Below are 19808 nucleotides of genomic sequence, written 5' to 3'. Positions count from 1 at the left end.
TATGCTGAATAGGTCTTATCTTCTCATTTTCTACATGTTTTTACACACTTCTCCTCTTTTCTTTTTTTTATATATAATTATCTCTTTATTTTTATTTTTGAGTTGCTTGAGGATGAGATTTTCAATGTTGAAATTAGTCTCTCGTCTTTTTCGATTACACCATGCTCTCCGAATCTTTTCTAGTAAATTATATAATTATCAGAAGTTGGTCGAATCACGTCAAATTAGTAAATTTTTGCATTATTTTGAATTATTGAAACACCATCAACACGGAGGATAAAATCGAGTTAAAACAGCAGGGGAGATTGGATTTAAAGGAAACAATTTCGGAATACAAATGTCATTTATAGAATTAAAGCTAGATAGAATTTGAGAATATTAATCTCTGTTTCTCTGCATAGCTCTGCAACAAACCGATACCAGAGTGCTTATTTGACCGTTAAGGAGAGGTGTAATTTCCTCAACACAGCCTGGTACATTGGCTACTGGTGTCCAGCATTGGCTATGCCTACTGGAGTTCCAGGAGTTGGAACGCCCGGAATTTGGGGTGGTGGAGGGGGTGGAGGCAGCCCTGGAACCTGGGGTGGACCTGGAAGTAAAGGCCTGCCTGGGATCTGGGATCGTGGAGGCCCGCCTGGGATTTGGGATCGTGGAGGCGGCCCCGGTACCGAGGGCAGACCTGGAATTGAAGGTAGGCCTGGAATCTGAGGCAGTGGAGGAAGTAAAGGCAGCCCTGGAATCTGGGGCAAACCTGGAATTAAAGGTAGGCCTGGAATCGGAGGTAGTGGGATTTTGGGTAGGCCGGGAATCTGGGGCAAACCTGGAATTAAAGGTAGGCCTGGAATCGGAGGTAGTGGGATTTTGGGCAGGCCGGGAATCTGAGGCAAACCTGGAAGTAAAGGCAGGCCTGGAATCGGAGGTAGTGTAATATCGGGCAGGCCGGGTATCTTAGGCAATAGTGGCAGCTGAGCTAACCCTGATTGGACCAACAGGGTGCTACATGCTGCCCATAGCAAGACACGAGCAATTACTTGAACTTTGTTCGACATGGTTAGTATCAAAATTGGATCTTCTTCCCAGTAAGGCGCGGAGAAGATAGGTGTGGACTTGGTGATGCAATGTGAGAGCGGCTGAGAATTTAAAAGAAAAATGGAGACGGAATACCATAATTTCTTCAAGCGTTTCTGCAAAAGCTTTTAATTAGTAATAGAAGTTATCAGATTCGGAATTAATTGATAACAGATCACCTGCAGTTTCTTTCAAGAATTCTTTTATGCATTGTGTAACCTCAAGATTCATTGATAGCTAACGCTAAGCTTTATCACATTTAGTTCTTCTAATTAGGATAGTGAATGTGTTTGCCTACCCAAATCAACAACAAGGAGAAATCAAACCCAGAAAAGCAAATAAAATAAGAGGTTCTTAATTCTATACAAATAGCAAAAATTAACCAAACCAAAGAAAGCAAATCAAAGTAAAATATTACTAACAACTCAACAAAAGAGATTAAAGAAAGAACTGGCCCGGAAAGGTTTTAAGGACTAGAGTGTTCTTGTAAGATGAGGAAGTGCACATTGCTTTGAAGTTGGAGACAGTGAGGGGCCCAATGGCCATAGAGGGCAAGGACGAGGCGGCCTAGGGAAACTGAGTCCGAGCAGAGGGTGGAAAGATGTTGGAGAGAGTCCGATCAGGCCGGAAGTAACTGGAGCATGCGGAGTAGTCAAGAAAGACATTTATCTGATCTTATTTATCAAAAGAAGCAATAGTGATCGGTAATTATATTTATCTGATTAGGGAATTTTCTTTCCAATAACGTGAGAGAGAGCTGGTCAAGACCTCGTCTTCTTTTGAATTTCATACTGTAAGTTTGAGACATGAATAAAAACTTCATGAACAAGATATATTTTTGAAATACAAAGATTAGAACGTTAACGTTAGTGTAACTAAAAGAATTTACTTTTAGTTGATAAGCCAGTAGGATACTTGGAGCTGCTAGGGACAAAGAACAATGTCTCCATGACTGTTTCTTCGGATAAAACATGTTTCTTGGTAGAGGAAAACCAGTGGAACTACCACCTTCCATCTTATGCAGTGCACAGCTGCAATTGCGATGGTAAGGCCTTCGCTCAATCTCCATGTTGTCTACTGATATGCATCCGTCAAAGACACAGCGAAACATTATGTCAGATGCTGCTATAAACATGCTCTCCTCTGTCGTTGCCTTCCAATCTTCTTTCTAGCTGTAAAGGTATGTTTGTTGGAAGATTTGTATTTCAATGTGTCTATTTTATGACTTGAAATGTGTTGAGAGTTATGAGTAATTCTGCGAAGCTTTTATATAGAGATGGGAACTAGAATTCATTAAAAAGAATATAGGATTAGGCGACATAAAAAATGTTAGGTGCTTATAGTTTTGGAAAAACAGCTTATAAGACACGTCAGAGAACAAATTTTTATTTTATTTTAGATTTTATCTAACAACTTAAATTTTTTTAAAATATTTTTTATTAAACAGTTATAAATTTGAATCTTAGCAACATGCTCAAATCTCTCCATCCTATTTTCTCATCTAATTAAAATTAATTAATAGCATAAAATGGTGTGATATAAATCATGCATCGAGACTTCCTTAAACTTAAGTTTTTGGATTGTTTGTTCTGATTGCTTGAAATTTCAGTCTTTGTTTTGGGTCTTAGGAAAGATTCTTCTGTAGGGATGCCTTCTACCCAAGATGCCATCTTTATCGTTGCGCCAGAGGTAGGGAACTACTTTGGTGCAACAAAGGATCCTGGAAATAAAATCAATATTCTTCACGTGATTTACATAGAAGCCGAAACCATTGTTTTGGATCTGTTATATGGTTCTTGATTTTAACTTATGCAGCTCTTTGTTTGCAATCTTGACCGAGAGTATCTCCTACACTCCAAAGCATCCATTTGATTGATATTTCGAGGGGTTATTTTCATCAACTGAAATCACAATTCATTGTACAGTGTTGTTTTCTGCACTTCACTGTTCCGTTGAGTTGATGAAGTTCATATAGGCTGACTTCATGAAGAGGCTTTTTTTTCCGGTTTCGATTGGTTTAATACACCCCTATGTTTTATGAGTTCATTTGTGCAGGCCGTGACTATTACACTGTCCCCATCTCCTTTTTTCTTGCTAAAAACAGGGATTGCATTGTTTACAACGTGAAAAGTTTGACCTCAACTTAGCAGCAGACAATCTAGGCAATGCTGGGGGTGTTAGAAGAAACACAGCAGCGAATTTTCTTCATTTAATCTTAAACTATCCATAGGTTTTCCTCCTATATCTAAAACTAACCCACCCAGAGCCCTCACACGGATAAAAATTCGAATTATTGGGTACCTGTACAGCATCGCGGCATAGCATATAGCCATTGTTGTTTCAGAATTTAACAATGCCATGCAGTGGTCCCTGAATCCTGATTATGAACCCTGGCACGGTTTGCTGCCAAGGAATCTAGCATTCTTTAAAAAGACGATATCAATAACTCAAGAAATGTAATTCGGCGTCTTTGTACTAAAAAGAGTGGACTATATCATTTTAGACAATGACCATGTTACGCCACTTTCTTTACTGAATATCTGGAAATTGAATTACATGTATAAAGTCCTAATCCTATACAGTATTGTTGTGGATTCTAAAATCAGGGTAAGGAGAGACTATGAGGACATATAAACACTCAATTTCAGTTGACATTTGTTGTGTCCGAAGTACTCTCCGAAAACAGGGATCCAATATGCTGGATTGATGAATCATCAGCTGTATGTGATGGACTTGGGGAATGATATCTTCCTTTGCTGAGGACAATCATCGGGACAAATATCTTTTAACTTGTGGAGTGCACATTTACAGTTGCGATGGTATTGCCTTCGCCTGATCTCCATGTCATTCAACGAAATACTTCGACTAAAGATACATTGAAGTATCATCTCAGCAGCTCCAGTAGCCATTCTCTCATCCCTTCTTCACTGCAGAATCCGCTTGGTTTCTGTAGGTAGGGATGCAGTGTCAAGTGTGTGATTTTGAGTTTTTTCTAAAGCCTTTGTGTGCTTTGCTGGTGCTTTATATAGAGCATGGATAGTGTTATCAGAAGCGGTAACCTAGGGAGAACATTTGCGTGTTAGTGATTCTGAGTGAACTATAGTAAGCTTGGTCTCATTCTTTCCAGAGTCATTACGGAATCAAGACAAACCGTTTATTCCTATGGGGTGTTTTAGATTTTAGTTCTTGATGGAGGCAGTTCCTTATTCTTACTACAAGAGATTGAGAATGACAAGGAAATTAGGTGAAAGGTTTCTAGTATAATTTGGTTTGGATCTAGAATTCTTATGTTTTAGGATTTCTTCCTTGTTTTCTCCATGGAAACTTAATCGTTTCTAACTTTCTTCTGATGTTATTCTAATTTTGTGATTTTCTGTGATTTTGGCTACCATTTCTATGCAGCCAAGCATCTATATTTCCTGACAAATTGCGTCTGGACATATAGCTTTCTTTCTTCTTCTTTTTGGTGTCTGATTGTGCCTGGAAAAAGCGAGAGCTATTCGATACATGCAGGAGTTTCCAGAAGTAAGAACATTTCAAGGAACAATGTCCTCCTCTCCTCACTTTCATTTTGTTGAAACTGAAATTTGAAGACCTTCTAACTGGGAGCTGCAGGAAGATTGTCCTGTTCCCAGCTAGCTTCTGCTTTGCATTTGATGCCATTCAGTAGCTATGGACAAGGAATGACCCCACATATTAATAAGATCAAGAGGCTTTTTTATCCTTCAGGGATCTATCGAATTATATTTATTGCTTCAGCTTAGTTCGCCTTCATGATGATGATGATCTCTTACAGGCTAGATGATTCTAAATGTCAGTGAGTTACCCAGCATCCCATGTGGAGAAGTGCAAACTAAGGTCCACGCTTAGTTGGGAGTTCTTTTGTTGAGCGATGAGGTCAGAGGTCTGGATTCCCTTCCCTTCGCTGTGCACGCTACAAAAGTGCCTCCTTTTGCTTGAAGAAGGTAAAGCCTAAAAGATGAAGTTCTTGACCGTTAAGTATTACTCTATAAAGCATGGATTTTTTATTATTATTATTATTATACAAAACTCTGCTGTTCATTTTCTTATATATTATTATGAATGGCTGTGCATAATTATATATATATATATATATATATATATATATATATATATATTTGGTGATTTAGTCTTAATTAAAAACCAAGTAATTTTAATTTTTTATGAAAAGATGGGATTAAAAGAAGAGGTATCAAAATGAAAAAGACATCAAATATATGTGGTATGCTATAAGTTTCACAAAAGATACACTTTGGTCCTTAAACTTTAAAAATCACGCAAATTATATAATTTCAGTATTTCTATATTTTTCAAATTAAATTTTGATACAAAGTTTATTTCTGTTATTTTTTAATTTCCGGGTAAGAGAGAAGAGAGAGAGGTCACTGAATTTCGACGATAGAAAAATAAAAGTATCGTTGACACCGATTTAGGATACTAAAATAAAAGATATTTGTGTCAAATGGTTTCATTCGATGAGGGGAGTTTATATCAAGTGTTTTTTACCTTTAAAGTTCATAAAAAATAGATATGCACTTGGGTTGATTGCAGTTTTTAAAATAGTTTTTTGGGTTTTTAAACAATAGATAAGTTTATCACGGCTCTTATGGTGTTTTAGATAAAAAAAATGAGTTGAAAATAGGTTTTTGAATAAAAAAAACTTAAATCTTAATTTTACAGTCATTATAATGATTGAAATCTAGACAAGTTAAATAATTCATCGTCTAATTTTAAAAAAAAATAATTAAAGTGGACGATTGCAAACAAAAAAAATTAAAAATCCATTTACATGGGCCTTCTAAAGCAAACCGGTGCATGACTCCTAATAAAATAAGCTAAAATAGTTATTCAATACTTATTATTATCTTTGTTATGTATATGAACCGTCCACCTGTGGCATATACTTAGATGCGTAATATTAATTGTTTTTGAACACTGAAAAAAGCTCTGCTCTGCTCTGTAAGTAATCGAGAGACACGTGCCTCTCCATCGATTTATTCAATTTTAAAACGCGGCTGCGGCTGTGTTTTTAAAAAAATTTAAATTTTTTTTGTTAAAATTTAATATAATTTGTATGTTTTGGATTTTTTTGATGTGCTGATGTCAAAAATAATTTTTAAAAAATAAAAAAATATCATTAACATGTATTTTGACACGAAAAATTATTTAAAAAAAACCTATAACCACACTGCTAAACACGCTCATCAGAGTTTTTTTGTTCCCTGCACTTTCCGTCTTCTCCATGTGGGTCGGCTTTCTTCACATTGAAAGACATGCAATATTTCTTTTTCCACCCTCTATTTTTATTTTTTTTTCTGTTCTGGCTTGGTTTTGTTCATTATAAGCATCAATTAATTAATTAATTAATTAAAAGATTAATTTAATATATTTACAGACAAAAAAATTAATTGGAGTTAATAATAGTAAATAACAATTTAATAAGTAAAATTAGCAGTCCATGCACATTAATCAAACTTCTCAAATCATGAATCACGAAATATAACATGGCAGCCTCCAACAGAGCAAGACGTTGTTTTTCTGTATAAACAATTTTGTAGATAACTATAGATAAATACAAGGGAGCCGACCACGTGAGACACCGACACAATTTGCGAGCCATGTTCCTCGACCAAGAAAAGCCTTTATCGCTACGTTATATTTTAAAATAATTTTTATTTAAAATTATATTATAATAACTTTCTTAAGATTTGTTTTTGATAAAATAACATGGTTTTAAAAACTAATTATTGAAATAACATGGCTTATACATTTAAATTTGTTCTATTCATTAACATGATATTTAAAATATATATATGAAATGAAACGCACAAAATACCATTATGACTAGTTTTAATATTGTGATTTCTATGACTAGTTTTAATATTGTGATTTCTAATTATATAGGAAGTGGTCTAGTAATAATATGTTTGAATCAAGAGGTTTGTTTTTATTGTGATTTCAAGTTTGAGTTCTGTGGTTGCTAATATAATAGTCAGTGAAAGTTTATATGGTCATTAACTTCAGAGCTTATAGAATTAATCGAGATACGTGCAAACTAACTTGAATACCCATATTATTTCCTCGCGACCTTTATTTTCCTAATAGAACAATGAAATTTTGATGATATAAACAAATCGAGTAAATGACAAAAAAAAAAAAAGAGAAGAAAAAACAATTCCTAAGTTTTTTTTATTAAAAAATGTATCCTTGTTGATCTGTAGATGGCTTTTTTCGTGCGTATGCTGACCATTCAAACAAAGTGCTCAACTTTGTTTTGCAAATCTACCTGTCATCTAAAAAAGACTGCAACTCTCCCTTCCCCAACTTCTGAGAAATTTCATGTTAACAGATCCACGCTTAAAAGGACTTTTAAAATGCTCACCATTGAATTTTCTAAAAATTTAATTCTTTTAATCTATTTTTTTTATATTTTTGAACTGTTGATGTTGTTAAAAGTAATTTTTAAAAAAATAATAGTATTATTTTAATAAATTCTCTACAAAAAAATACTTTAAAAACCAATATTACTGCTCGAAATTCTGTGAAAGAAAATTTACATCAGTGTTTTTTGTGGCTTCTCTGTACAATTAATTCACCAGGTTGATGATTGATTAGAATCAAAGGCAAGCAAAACATACTGGGATAGCCAACTTGACATCAATTCAACATTTCTTGATTTTATTTTTCTTTCTTGGATTCAAGAAGAAATATATTCATTAATTAAGATCCCTTGGGGTTTTTTTTTAATGGTGTAAGAAGAAACAGCAATAACAAGGGGAAAACAGGAGAAGCTGAGGAGGGTGAATATACACATACATAGAATCTAATTTTATACTGCAATACACAAATGAAATCCTTGGCATTAATTAGAACATTTCTATAATCCTTACAAAAAGAACCCCATTTGATCTAATCATCCATTTTAATGAAAACCATTTGATAGATCAAACACTAAAAGACCAAATTATTCAAGAACAAAACCAATCCCCACCAAAAAAACTAAAAAGATCGGACCTTTAAAGAGCTAGCTTGTCTTCAAGATCATGACTCAGCCTTCTCTGATGAGAAGGAGTACTAGTGCTCTTCCCTGCTTGTAAAGAAGGTGAAGAAGATGGAGAGGAATGACAAGAAGAAGAAGAAGAAGAATAAGCAATCATCAAGGCCAAACTCCCTTCACTCCAAGACCTTTTCATTGGATATGACACGTTCTTACACCTTGGCAATGCGTGTGGACAATTCTCCTTTGATTTGTGAAGTGCACATCTGCAATTACGATGGTATGGCCTTCGATCAATACCCATGTCGCCACTGGAGAGACATCCGTCATAGACATGACGGAAGAACCCATCCGCAGATCCTGTGGCCATGTTGTTCCTCACCGCCACCACCACCACGCAACAAAGTGTGGCGAAGCACCACCTTGTACTTGGAAGATTTTATCTTTCTTTGTTTTTGGCCAAGAGGAATAATGTTGGCAATTTTAAAGAGGGGTGCTCTCGGGTTTATTATATAGACGAGTAAGAGCAGCAAAGAAGCAGGAGGGAGGGTATTCGCTGTTTGTGTGGTAGCGATACGTGCGGCCTTAGCGTGGAGATAGCCGTGTTTTATGCGTGAGTCATAGACCTTAGTACAAGTGTGGTTATGTTTGGTCTTGTACTCTTATGTGTTGCTGCAAGAAATTTCTAGAGGAACAAAGGAAAATCGAGCTAAAATTAGGAGGTTCAACTATAATACATAGTTGCTAAATTTAGCATCGTTCAGCCATTTGATTTAATAAAACAAATTCACGATTGAAAACCTGATTCAGATTCGGATCAGGTTTTAAATTAAACCTAACAATTTATCTAAGTTAACCTAACTACTCATGAATTAATATGATAACCTAGTGACCCGATTTTTTTAAGGATCATTTATTGAATTGATTTTTTTTTAATTTCATATTTTAATAAAAAAATAAGATTTATTTTATGTTTTAATTTTGATTATTTTTATTTGAATTTTTAATTCTTTACCAAATCCTTTTGTATGGTTAAAAAAAAATTAATTTCGTCATTCAATATTTGATTAATTGAGAATTGGATATCATGGTTTTTTTATATAGTTATATTTGTTTATTTTTTTAAATGAGCTTTGTGATTTTTTTCTATCGAGTTATTTTGATCTTATGACCTGGATTACGGGTTTGGCAAGATAACTTGAGTTGACTCAGATCTAATTATCGGAGTTACAAGTTTATTATGCAAACCTAGGTTGACCCGGGTTAATTTTTTTAATTTTTTTTTCAATTTCATCCTTCTATATTTAATGAGATAAGAATTGAGTTCTACCATTGTTTTTTTTTTGAAAAAATATTTTTTTCTTAAGTTATTATGATTTTTTTAATTTAATTTATTTATTATCATTGCTTGCTTTTTTATTTAAAATAAAAGTAACTTATTTGATGTTGTTCCAAGTAATAGATTTTCTTAAAAAAAAAGTGTAGCTCCGTACACAAATTATGTTTGACAGTATGGTAGTGATTGTTTTTTAAATAATTTTTCGTATCGAAATGCACATCAATAATTTTTTTTATTTTTTAAAAATTATTTTTAACATCAACACATCAAAACAATACAAAACATACAAACTATATTAAATTTTAACTAAAAAAAATTAAATTTTTTAAGAATTTAAAATTTTGATAAAAACACAAGCTCTTCCATAGCAAAAGACAACAGCATAACCATCAGAATTTATTAACTCGTCCTAAAACCTATGGCTTTCGAATTTATTGAAGGCTTGTCGAAGATGCCAAAAATATGTAGTAAAAAGACAAAAAATAAGTCAGTATTTTGGAGTTCCCAACAACAAGATCTCGAAAGCATAAATTTTTTTAAAATATTTATGGGGAGAGGTTATGAGCAGAAAAAGTTAAAATCTTGAGATTTATTTTATGAATATTTCATATCGATATAAAATAAAAATTATTTTAAAATCATTCAGCGAGAATATTCATCTTGACAAATGTATACAAGTTAATTTAGTAGTATATTTCATTTCAATTGGAGCGTTGGCTACAGATTTCTTTCTCCCAATCTATCCTCAAAGATGACAATTTGGAGTTGCTCAAGTTAAATTAATATAATTATATCGATCCGTTGATAATTATGCTCATCATAGTCAAGAATACGAGCAATTTTTACAATTATAAAGGGTTTATACTCTGCTGTTATGTTTCTTCCTGGTGAATGCATCTGATTCAAATTCCAAATTATATTAATGATAATCAATTATAATAAATAAACAAACTTATTTTAACCATTATTACAGTTGAATGAGAAAATTCCTAGCCTTGCTGCGTTGGTGTTCTTCAGGTGCCCATACATACAACGAACCAACAAATTAAAACCAAGGATTTCAGGTTCTCAGTTGTTCGAGCCTTTTCGGGTTTATCGGAGATTTATATAATTAGTAATTTTAGAACTTATAAGATTAATCGAGATATGTATAAATTGATCTGAATGCCTACGTTAATTAAAAAAAAAACTGTAAGAACAAGATCGTAATCACTGTGCATCTACCTAGCCTGGTATGGAGGAGATCTCCCCCAAAGCACATGGGGAATGCAAGATATAATTGAACGGAACATTTCTTGAAAAGAAAACAAGACTAAAATACGTACTTTTAAGGTTTCTTGTAATGGAGAACGAGCCTTACATCGGGAGACAGTAACTGCTGGTGTTACACGTTCAAGAAAGCTTGCCGGGACATGATTTCCGGCTACCTTTTGTTTGGCCTGGCTTCTACCAAATTCCACAACCACCACACCAACGAAGGATTGCTTGACCATCAATGGGCAACCCACCTAGCACACTATAACGGTGCTTGCTTAACTAACTTCAATATTCATGCCAACAAGTCTTATCTGCTGTGGTGCCAGATCGTTAATTATGGCTGCAATTTCTTCCGTACTGTTCATCTTTCGTTGCATAATATTCTTCTAGCTTAGCTGGTTGTCATCTTGTTTTTTCTCTCGTCAACAAGAAAAGATAAATATTCTTGGTGAGTTCTATAAGTGCAAGAAAACCTAGAGTTCGGTGGGAAAATGGAATAATATTAATTAATGAGTAGAAGTCATGCATGGCTTAGGCAAATTACTTCTCCAAAGTCTCTCTCTCTCTCTAATTAATTTGAGCATCCTTCTCCAAATTCTTCTTATTCGGTCCTTTAATGTTGTTTTGATAGCGATTGGTTTGAGATTTGTATTTTATACATGTGTACGGAGGTTTCGAGATGCTGGAAAAATATTTTATAACTAGATTGATAATTGATTTTATAAAAATAAAATCATTTTTATTAATTAAAAAAAATCAGAGTTTAGGGTTCAAATTTGAGGCTTGGACAAATATTTCTTGTTTTTTTTTGCTAATATCAAGGACTGATTTATTCAATTAGGGGAAGAGTTTAGTTTTTTTTTGTTACTTAACTTTATTTTTTAATTTGATCAATTCAAATAGATTTTATTAGTCATTTGGCTTTGTTGTTTGTTTTGTTTGCCTGGATATGAGGTCATCGCAAAGTCTAGGAAAAATTCCAACACTTGATTGATGCCTGGTTTGATAAAATAAAATAAAATCACATTAATGTAAAACAATCAAGTTTTAAGGATCAAAATTGAAACTAAAAAAAATATAATGGACTAGCGTGAACATACAAATAAACTATGTTGTCACGTGGACCACATATACCGACATGTGAATGAGGCTCGCCGTGTTTAAGTGAAGGTTTGTTATATCATATAAAGTGTTGCATGGAGGTCTATTCATTGGGGCAATGTATTTTGGCGGCATCATTCTCTCTTTTTTTCCTAGGATTTGCATGGGCATAATCAAAATTTAAAAGTGTCATGTCATTTCTTTACATCAATTTTAGTCATCATTCTTTTAAGATAAATTAAGATCTAGTTCATATGATCTAGCTCATGAGATTTAGTAGACTTACTCGGGTTTGTTGGTAGTTTTTTTGTATATATCTTTTTTGTTAAAAATATTTTTCAATTTTATCTTTCTATATTTGGATTTTTAGGAATTATGCATTATAATTAAATGAAGATAGCTTATTGGACCCGATCAGGTTTATGACCCGAGTTAAAAATTATTTTTATTTCTTTAAAACACATTAAGAATGCCTAAATTATTTTTTACATTTAAGATAAATTTTGATTTGGCCTACAATGTAATGTGAGTCACATATTTAATGCTCTCTGCTTGCTATTAGCTTTATGCTCTTTAAAGTCAAAATCCTTTTGTTGTTGGTCTGATTGAATCATGACATCTTTTTTTTTTGTTTAAATTATATGATTGAAATCTAATATAAAAGTTATTAAACAACTACTTAATAAATAAAAAAATAACGATACAAGAATATAATTATAAGATCCAGTTTAAATAAAAAAATAACGATACAAGAATATAATTATAAGATCCAGTTTGGTCTGGTGGATCAACCTCGTGACCCTTCAACCTAGAGCCTAGTTTAATTGGTCATTCCAATACCTGTCGATATAGGGTGTTGATCTTTAGAGTCACACATTCAAGTTTTTATATATTTTGATGATAATAATAAAATGAAAAATTGACTAATAATATGCTTATTTGAGAATAAGTTTTAGAATGGTTTTATACAAAGAAAATATCGACAAACATGATAGATTACGTAAAGAACTCAATCCGTAAGTCCAAGAAATGAGCAAAATGAAGACTTAAAATAAGTGTTCATTTTAATGTTTAAATGTAAATCTTTATATCTTACTTAATAACACAATTAAAATGAATTCACACACTTCACTTTACATACATTAAATGATTGTTAATAATTAGATAAAATCTAAGATAAATGGTTATAAGAATTCACCTAGGTTAAACTATTAAATCTAAAATTGTATATAAATCAGTTGACCGTTTTGAATTGCCAAATGAAGCGGTCGATCACTTATTCATTAGTGCCGAACACTTGGGAATTTTACAGGAACTGGTTGATCAACTGGCTTGACCAATCTGAACCAATTGAATATTTTATCTGTCAGAGAAACATTAACGACTATAAACAACTAGTTTTTCTTAAAAAATATAAATATATAAATATAGCTTGTCTAATACAAAATTAGCAAAAAAAATCCAAACATATATGATATATAAGCTATTTTAAAAGTAAAAATACTACAAAAATCACCAATCATTGGAACACTCTAATTTGTGTTATTAAATCTTCATATTTTAGTACAGAGAGTATTTAATTTCATTCTCTTTACACTTAAACACCTTTAAATCCTATAAACGCTATATTGTGAGATATAGAGATATTATAACTTCAATTCTATTATCCACTAGGGTGTGAGAGGTTGTTGTGAAAACAAAATCATCATTGTAAATTTTTTAAAGTTAGATAAAAACTCTTGGTACTGGTGAAGGAATTTCACCAAGAAAAAAATCTTAAAGAAAGAATTTTTTCATGTTGTGTAAAAAGCTTGACGTGAATTCATCAAGTGTAATTGTACTATAAAGATTGAACAAGTTAAGAAATACAACACTCAAGTACGGTTTGATACTTGATGTATGATATAGACTTGTGGAATCATGTTAAAAATAAGTTTGTGAATTCTTCTTTTTTATATTTTTTACTTTAAATATTTTAATTATATTATTAGTTATTATATTTACTTGAAGTAATTTGCATTAATTAATTGTTGAATTTAGTGATACATCTATTTAACTTTCTTTTTTAATGTTAATATTAAGTTGCCTTAATTTCTGAAGAAAGGAGAGTATTATGGTTAATGAAAAATCCTAATTTTTAATTTTTTTTTCAGAATTACATCACTTGGAAGATTTTTTTTTTTAAAATCAAATTAGTCTTAGGTTAATTCACTCAATTAAATTAAAGCTCTGGGTTGGGTCGAACTTCAAGACGCTGGTCTTATAACTGTACACGTGAGAAATATGTACATATGGTTCCATTAACGGAGCTAATGGATTTTGAATTTGAAAGAAATGTGACGCTTATGGAGCTTAATTGAAACAAAACAAAGGTTTTTGATGAAATTGGGACAACATTTAAATCTTACGAGGTCAAATTGTAAATTACCCATAGTTAAACGACACGTCGTGGATCCTCAAAGGGTCAAAACCGGAGAGGGAAGGTATATGCCACGGCAAGCCTCTTTTGATACCCAAACAAGTATTCCTCAATCAGAAATGGGCCCACACTACACCGACCCTATCGGCAGATGCCACCCTCGGTAACGGAAGAAAAAACCGAGAAAGCCATCTTCTTCTTCTCCTTATTCAATCGGAAGCCGGAAACGAGAGGACATCGACACAGCAGACATGGCAGGAGGAGGTAAGAGAAGACCCAATCACAGCAACGAAAACAGAAACAACCAAAACAACAACAGAAATGCCAAAACCGACGGTGGAAGCGGCGGCAGCAGCAGAAGGCGATCAAAATCAATTCGAAATTCTCTCTTTATCGATGGCGGTCTCTTGGAAGATTGGTCTCCCAGCCATTCAGGTCCGTCCGCTAATTCTTTCACATTTTTTTTTATTTTTTTTTGCTGAAAAAGATCAAAACTCTTAAGTTCAGATTAGCTTAGTTTTCAACTGAATTAGGGTTTTCGAATAGTGCGAAGTGAAATTGGATTATTTATTTATTTATTAATTTCTTGGGTTCTTCTATGCTTTTATTTTTGGATTCCTTTATGGTGTTGAATTGCAGGAAGGAGTGTTAATGTGAATTCGAATTCCAAGTGGGGTTCGAAACCGAGGAATTCTAGTCAAGGAAAAGTGGGTTCTGGTTCGAAGAATGGGCCTCGTAAATCCTGTGGAAATGCTTTTGGTTATAGCTATCCTTCTTCTAAGCTTCAGGTATTGTTACTTACTAGGAGTTGCTTTCCCGCTGTTTGCATGAAAAAATGTGTATGAGTAGACTGGATGAAGAGAACTATCTGGAAAAATTGGGTATCAATTTAGAATTGGAGTGATTAGAATTTTCAGCTTCAAGTCTGCTTCCTTTCCTTTTTCTTTTTCGGTTTTAGTTTAGGTTTCAAAATAGATGCTTTGTCATTTTCTTTTTGCAGCTAATAAAATTTACACTAGTTCCTAGGCTTTGGGAATAAGAAATGTCTGTCACTGGCTTGATCATTTCTCTTATTTTCTTTTATCTATAATATCAAAATCAGGGGGGTTAGTCTATGTATTTGAATGCATTCTGAATATACATTTACTAAAATGAAAGGAAAAAGGTTGTTCAAATTGGATTTTCACGATGGACTTTGATTGAAATTCATCCAAATATCAATCTATTAGAATGGAGCTCGAGTAAAGTTTCTCCCTTTAATAAAAAGTATGTGGCAATCATTCACTGCCAGACAAATGAATACAGAAGCATTCATTTTGTTGAACCTTTTTAATTGCTGTGTAAGATTAGAAGTTGGTAAAATATTAATTTGGGTGATTCTAGTTACAGTGTTATTCTTTCTTTTTTCTTTTTTGAATATTTATAGGAGGATGTAGGCAGAGATATGGATGAATCACAACCTATTGTTGTAGTGGATTCCAAGGAGACTGAGATTGTTGCATGTTTAGATGAAACATCAACTTCGAAGCCCTATAATTTGAATTCAACTTACAACTACAGTTCAGATTTTCTACTCGGTGAGAGCTCACATAAGGGATTGGGGTTCTGTGAGGAACTTGAGGCTACCACAGGTGCTGAATCATCCTCAAAGCAAATGGAAGAGGAAGAGAAGAACGGATCCTCTTTTGATTCATCATCTTCTGATAAAGAAATGGATGCTGATGATACTGCTAACTGTGAGGCAGGTGAAGAAATGCTGACTGCAGCATTTTCTCAGAAGAAAAATTCAGCTTTTTTGTCGATTGGAAGCATAAAATTATTCACCCAAGATATATCTGATGGGGAAAGTGATGAGTCACTGGATGAAAGCTCCGAATCTTCTGAACAAGGACAACGAGTTGTGTCTCAAAGCGATGACTCTGAAGACACATCTGATTGTGAAACGGATGTTGACGATGAAGTTGTAAAAGATTACTTGGAAGGAATTGGAGGCAGCTCCAGTATTTTAGATGCCAAATGGTTGGTAGAAAATGATTTGGGTGATTCAGATAAGGATAGTTCATCTAGTGGCTGCTTTGATGAGACTCTAAAGAAGTTGAGTGGGATTGCACTCGAGGAGGCATCTAGAAGTTATGGTATGAAGAAACCCCAATCAAGAAAGTACCATTCTTTGTCTGCCAGAGATGAGTCTCCATTTTTGGATGATTTTATGCTTGTAAAGGATCCAAGAACCATCTCTGTCAAAAAGAAGCATGTTGCCCGCTTGCCTCAGTCTTGGCCTTTAGAGGCTCAAAGGAGTAAAAACTTTAGAAATTTTCCTGGTAATGTTTACGTATATGCGTTTATCCTAATGCATTGCATTCTACATGTAACATGCTGTATATCTATGATCTTCTTTAATTGGCATTTTGTAAGTTGGAGATTGTGATCTCATTCAGTGCTGTATGATTGCCAGTAGTGGGATTGAAAGTGTAACCTACTGTCTTCATGTATGAGCGTGTTGTGCTCATACTCTTATGTTTGTATGAGCGTGTTTGATTTTTGCATGTTTTTAACATGCTTATCATTCAGGTGAAAAAAAGAAACATCGTAAAGAAATGATTGCTGTCAAGCGTCGTCAGAGAATGCTGGCCCGGGGAATTGATATGGAGAAATTAAATAAGGTAAATGAATTCTTATTAGATTGATGGTCTCCTCCTTTCTTTTTGTCAATGATATGTTTGACAGCATAAGAAACAACTATTCATTTGTGTACCTATCAGCAAAGGAAGGAATTGATTTATTAGCACCTTTTAATTTCAAAGTAACATGTATGGATGAAATAAATGATCAACGGTGCATTTCAAGTTAGTTTGAATGAGAACTAACATGTTGGTACCTTTTGTGCGTGTTTGGTATTGTGGTGCAGAGTGCTTTCAAAAGTGTTTTTTACTTGGAAATATATTGAAATATTCTTTTTCAGATTTTTTTTTAAATTTTTGATATCAACACATCAAAATAATTGGAAAATACTTAAAAAATATTAATTTGATGTTTTTTCAAGTCAAACATACTTTTCAAATGCACCAAAATGCAGCTGAAAATGCAATGCTAAACATGCACTTAGTTTGCAAGTGCAGCTATCAGGGGAAAAAAAAGAATTTATCTTTGGGACTGTAAATCAAGACATGGTGTTGTGTTTGTTTGGAAATGGAAATGGATGGATGAAACAGAGATGGAAGGGATGAGAAGGATGGGTTGTACATTCCATTCGGTGAGGTGGATATATGCCCGATGAAGGAAGAGAGGAATCCCTCCTTTTCCCTCAGGGCCAGACATTTTCAGTTCTTCCAAAACATTTTCAGTTCTTCGAAATTGGACATGATTGAGAAGGAAATGTTCGGGCGTTTCCACTTTACCTATTAGTTATTTGCTGTTTCCTTTTTCCTTCCAACCAAAGGGCAAAGTATGGTTCCTTCCTTTTCTTTCCTGTCTAACCATGATCAGAGTGAACAATCATCTTTTACTTGATTTGGCTATCTGCTTATGAAGCTGGAGAAAATGGTGTTTTGTGCTTTCCACGATGTTTATAATGCCATGTGCCTTCTAGTCATCAATGAATTGTACTGAGCTGATCTAGCAAGTATAACAAATCACAAAAAATAATAACTAATAGCAAAGAACTAATGACTTCATCTTTTTTTTTCCTTTTTAAATTGTAGAAACTAGAGCAAATTGTTTTGGATGAAGTGGACATATTTTCTTTTCAACCCATGCATTCACGGGATTGTTCCCAGGTATGAAAATTTGATTCCTCTATATCGTATTGTATGCTTCATTAACAAATTAGCAAGGATTTACCTCCTCCTTTTCTGAAATATATTTTGTGTTTTTGGCTTTCATCAAATCTAACAATATTCTAATATTATTATTATCTTCCTTACCATTAGGTTCGACGACTGGCAGCAATTTACCGCCTGCATAGTGGGACCCAAGGTTCTGGCAAGAAAAGGTGACCAATGAACTAATTCTTCATATATTTGCTGATGTTGATGCTAAAACTTGCTGACAATTATTTTTTTTGTTCTTTCAGCTTTGTAACAGTGTCAAGAACACAGCACACATGCATGCCATCAGCTAGTGATAAACTCCGTCTAGAAAAGGTTCCTAATTTTCATCTAATTGCATCATGCAATTGCATGCTCTGGTCTCAACAATTTGCTAACTGCTTTTTAGATTTTCATTCTCTCACGATACCTGTCTTTTGGTTTCAGCTGATAGGGGCTGGCGATGACAATGCTGATTTAGCTGTTAATGAAGGCCCAAGAACAAAATCAGCTAGTGCAGACAGAAATAGGAAGAAGAAAAGCGCAAGGGGGAGTGGTGGGAGAAATGGTTTATATGCTAGTGGTGGGAGAAATGGTTTATATGCTAATCAACCAGTGTCGTTTGTATCAAGTGGAGTAATGCAATCTGGAGACGTTGAGACCATAACAGTGGATTCTCGAGAGAGAAACGAAACTGGTGAAAAAAAGGATGCCACAAGTTCATCGAAGTTTGGTGCATTTGAGGTGCACACTAAAGGATTTGGATCTAAGATGATGGCAAAGATGGGATTTATAGAAGGTGGAGGGTTGGGAAAGGATGGTCAAGGTATGGCACAACCCGTTGAAGTGACCCAGCGGCCTAAATCTCTTGGTTTGGGTGTTGACTTCTCCGACATCAGTGTTGACTCGGTGAAGAATAAACCTCAAAGCAGTAGAACTGGAACGTCTGGAAAACATAGTAAAACTGAAAACCTAGGAGCTTTTGAAAAGCACACCAAAGGATTTGGATCCAAGATGATGGCCAAGATGGGTTTTGTTGAAGGCATGGGCCTGGGCAAAGATTCCCAAGGTATTGTCAGCCCTATAGTTGCTGTTAGGCGTCCAAAAGCTCGGGGGTTGGGTGCCAAAAGTTAGGCATCGGCTTTCTCTTTTTCCTCGGGCCGAACATAGCCGCCAAAATGTATAATTAATTTGTTTTAAAGGTACTTGCTCATAAATTGATCATGCCTTGTACCTAAGTTAATTACTAGCACAATTACCCGCGTGTTGCCGTGGGTAACAGTTGCAAGGGAAATTGAAATTACTCTGTATTTTCAGTTTGATTATTATTTTTTTTAATAAAAACAAAACCGAACAAAAAATAATCACTACTATATTCATTAATAAAGAACAGACCAATAAATATAAACAGGTTATAAAGCTACAAATAAAGAACAAACCCATAAATATTAATAGGTTATGAAATTGTCAGAGGTGTATGGTTAAAAGTTGGAAAACACCACATCCAATTATGAGGCTAAGTTTGGGGAGTTTAAGGATCTTAATATTAATAGATTATGAAATATTAATATTTTCTAAACTAGAGAATATTTTTTTATATAATTTTTAAAATAACAGAGATTATACAAACATAAAAAATTGGGGTAATTTTCCTAAAAATATTAATATTTGAAATTTTAATAGAAAAACAAATGACAAACATTGTAAATCCATGAAAAATAGAAGATTTGTCGGGCTCAAAGAAAACTATATTAATATTATAAATTGTAAATTTCATATTTTTAAAAAATATTTTTTATT

General features: G+C 33.7%; 1 protein-coding gene across 1 annotated transcript; it reads left to right on the top strand.

Annotated features, from left to right (window-relative positions):
- The first annotated feature begins 14269 nt into the window (after positions 1-14269).
- LOC133674489 (uncharacterized) lies at positions 14270-19302 on the top strand. Its single transcript, XM_062095612.1, has 8 exons — positions 14270-14637; positions 14842-14990; positions 15629-16523; positions 16774-16865; positions 17904-17978; positions 18132-18193; positions 18275-18344; positions 18456-19302. Exons 1-8 carry the CDS (start codon positions 14454-14456, stop codon positions 19140-19142), a joined length of 2214 nt encoding a protein of 737 aa, XP_061951596.1. The 5' UTR covers positions 14270-14453; the 3' UTR covers positions 19143-19302.
- The last annotated feature ends 506 nt before the right edge of the window (positions 19303-19808 follow it).

Source organism: Populus nigra, chromosome 15 (genome assembly GCF_951802175.1).
Source record: "Populus nigra chromosome 15, ddPopNigr1.1, whole genome shotgun sequence".
In the NCBI taxonomy this organism is placed as follows: domain Eukaryota; kingdom Viridiplantae; phylum Streptophyta; class Magnoliopsida; order Malpighiales; family Salicaceae; genus Populus; species Populus nigra.
This window is presented reverse-complemented; position numbering and strand designations above follow the sequence as displayed.

What these genes read in the sequence shown, in the direction of transcription:
- LOC133674489 (XM_062095612.1), top strand. Translation starts at nt 14,454, where the DNA reads ATGGCAGGAGGAGGTAAGAGAAGACCCAATCACAGCAACGAAAACAGA. An exon ending in AAACTTTAGAAATTTTCCTG is followed by an intron (nt 16,524 to 16,773) that starts GTAATGTTTACG and finishes CTTATCATTCAG; the next exon opens with GTGAAAAAAAGAAACATCGT. An exon ending in ATAAACTCCGTCTAGAAAAG is followed by an intron (nt 18,345 to 18,455) that starts GTTCCTAATTTT and finishes TTTTGGTTTCAG; the next exon opens with CTGATAGGGGCTGGCGATGA.